The 1,361-nt window shown below is 65.8% G+C and overlaps 1 protein-coding gene across 1 annotated transcript in view; it reads right to left on the reverse strand.

The window, feature by feature from the left end:
* Positions 1–1,102: 1,102 nt before the first annotated feature.
* Positions 1,103–1,361, reverse strand: part of LOC113213636 (histone-lysine N-methyltransferase PRDM9-like) — a 6,431-nt gene continuing 6,172 nt past the window's right edge. The window contains exon 8 of the mRNA XM_026432759.2: positions 1,103–1,108. Coding sequence (XP_026288544.2) covers positions 1,103–1,108 — 6 coding nt within the window. The remainder of the gene's footprint in view (positions 1,109–1,361) is intronic.

Below are 1,361 nucleotides of genomic sequence, written 5' to 3' on the forward strand. Positions count from 1 at the left end.
GCACGCTCAGCTACCGGCGCCGCAAGAAGAAGCCGTCCACGTCCTCGCAGTGGAAGAGCTACGCGTCCATGTCCATCGACGAGGAGTCGGCGTCGGAGCGCCGCGACGGCGACGACGACGGACTCTCGTCGGGGGCGGGGTCGACGCTGTCGCTGGCCGACGACGCGGCGTACGTCCCGGGGGCCCCCCGGCCGCTCAGGCGGACGCTCAGCTTCGTGGAGCCGGGCACGGTGGGCGCCAACGGCCCGGTGAACGGCGTGGCCATGCGGCCGCGCTCGGGCAGCCACGCCGGCCAGCACAGCGAGTTCCGGCGCTCCGTCGGCTCCCTGCCCATCGAGTACGCGGCGCTGGCCGCGCACGGCCGCCGGCACTCGCGCTCTCGGGAGCACATGCACTCCGCCTGGAGCACGTCGCTCACCTCGCTCCAGGAGGACGTCATCGCCGACGCCGTCCTGGCCGGCAGCGTGGGCAGCCTGGCCGACGGCGTGCGCCGCAGCTACGACAGCGTCTTCATGTCGACCGCGGTCGACGGCTTGCGCAACGGGCTCGACGAGGTGAGAGGCAGGATGGCGGCGGGGAGGTCGAGGACCACGACAACGTGAATAACACCGACGCGACACACAGGAGCGATATGACACGGGCCGGGGGGGTGAGGGGCGGGACACTGCTTAGAGGCCCTCGGGCATTCGAGCTTTTCTAACTAACAGTCAAGTGCCATTCCAGTCGATCGAACAGCAGAAGGTGCCTCTCACAGGGCCCCGGTTCGCTGACAGCCACAGCCTCCCCGACGCCCAAAAGAAATGACAAACCATCAAAAGAGGAAACGCTACGGCCCCGTATTATCGCGAAGCGCAAAAAAAAAAGGCGTAATGACCGTTATCAACGAAAGTGTGGGGATCAGCGGCTTAGTAGATCAACGCCTCCGATGAACGGTATCGGGCGGGATGAATGTGGTTGGGGTGGGGTATGGCGGGGCGTTGCCGTGCTGCTCCTAACCTGACAGCTCAGAGGCGGGCCAAGTGGGAGGGGCAGCGGCCACCACGACCCCCTTCAAGTTCTCTGCCCCGTCACTCCCTCTCCCTCCACCGTGCTCCCTCTGTAGCTACCGCTAGGCGGCACGGTATAGCCAGTAGTAGGAGTAGTAGTATTGTGAGCCAGTGCTGCCCGAGAGAGAGAGAGAGACAGCAAAGAGACTACATTGGGTCACGGGCAGTCGGGCAGTGCCACCCACCCCTCGGGCCAGGTGGCGTGGCAGGGCGGGGCCAGAGTGGTGCCCACAATCCTGCTGAATCCCGCTCCGGGGAGTTTATGAGTTAATTTCCGGAAGAAGGGGCCTCCGCCGTGACGTTGACGCGGTGGCG

The sequence above is a fragment of the Frankliniella occidentalis genome, unplaced genomic scaffold, assembly GCF_000697945.3.
Source record: "Frankliniella occidentalis isolate FOCC.00 unplaced genomic scaffold, Focc_3.1 Scaffold38, whole genome shotgun sequence".
Taxonomy (NCBI): Eukaryota; Metazoa; Arthropoda; class Insecta; order Thysanoptera; family Thripidae; genus Frankliniella; species Frankliniella occidentalis.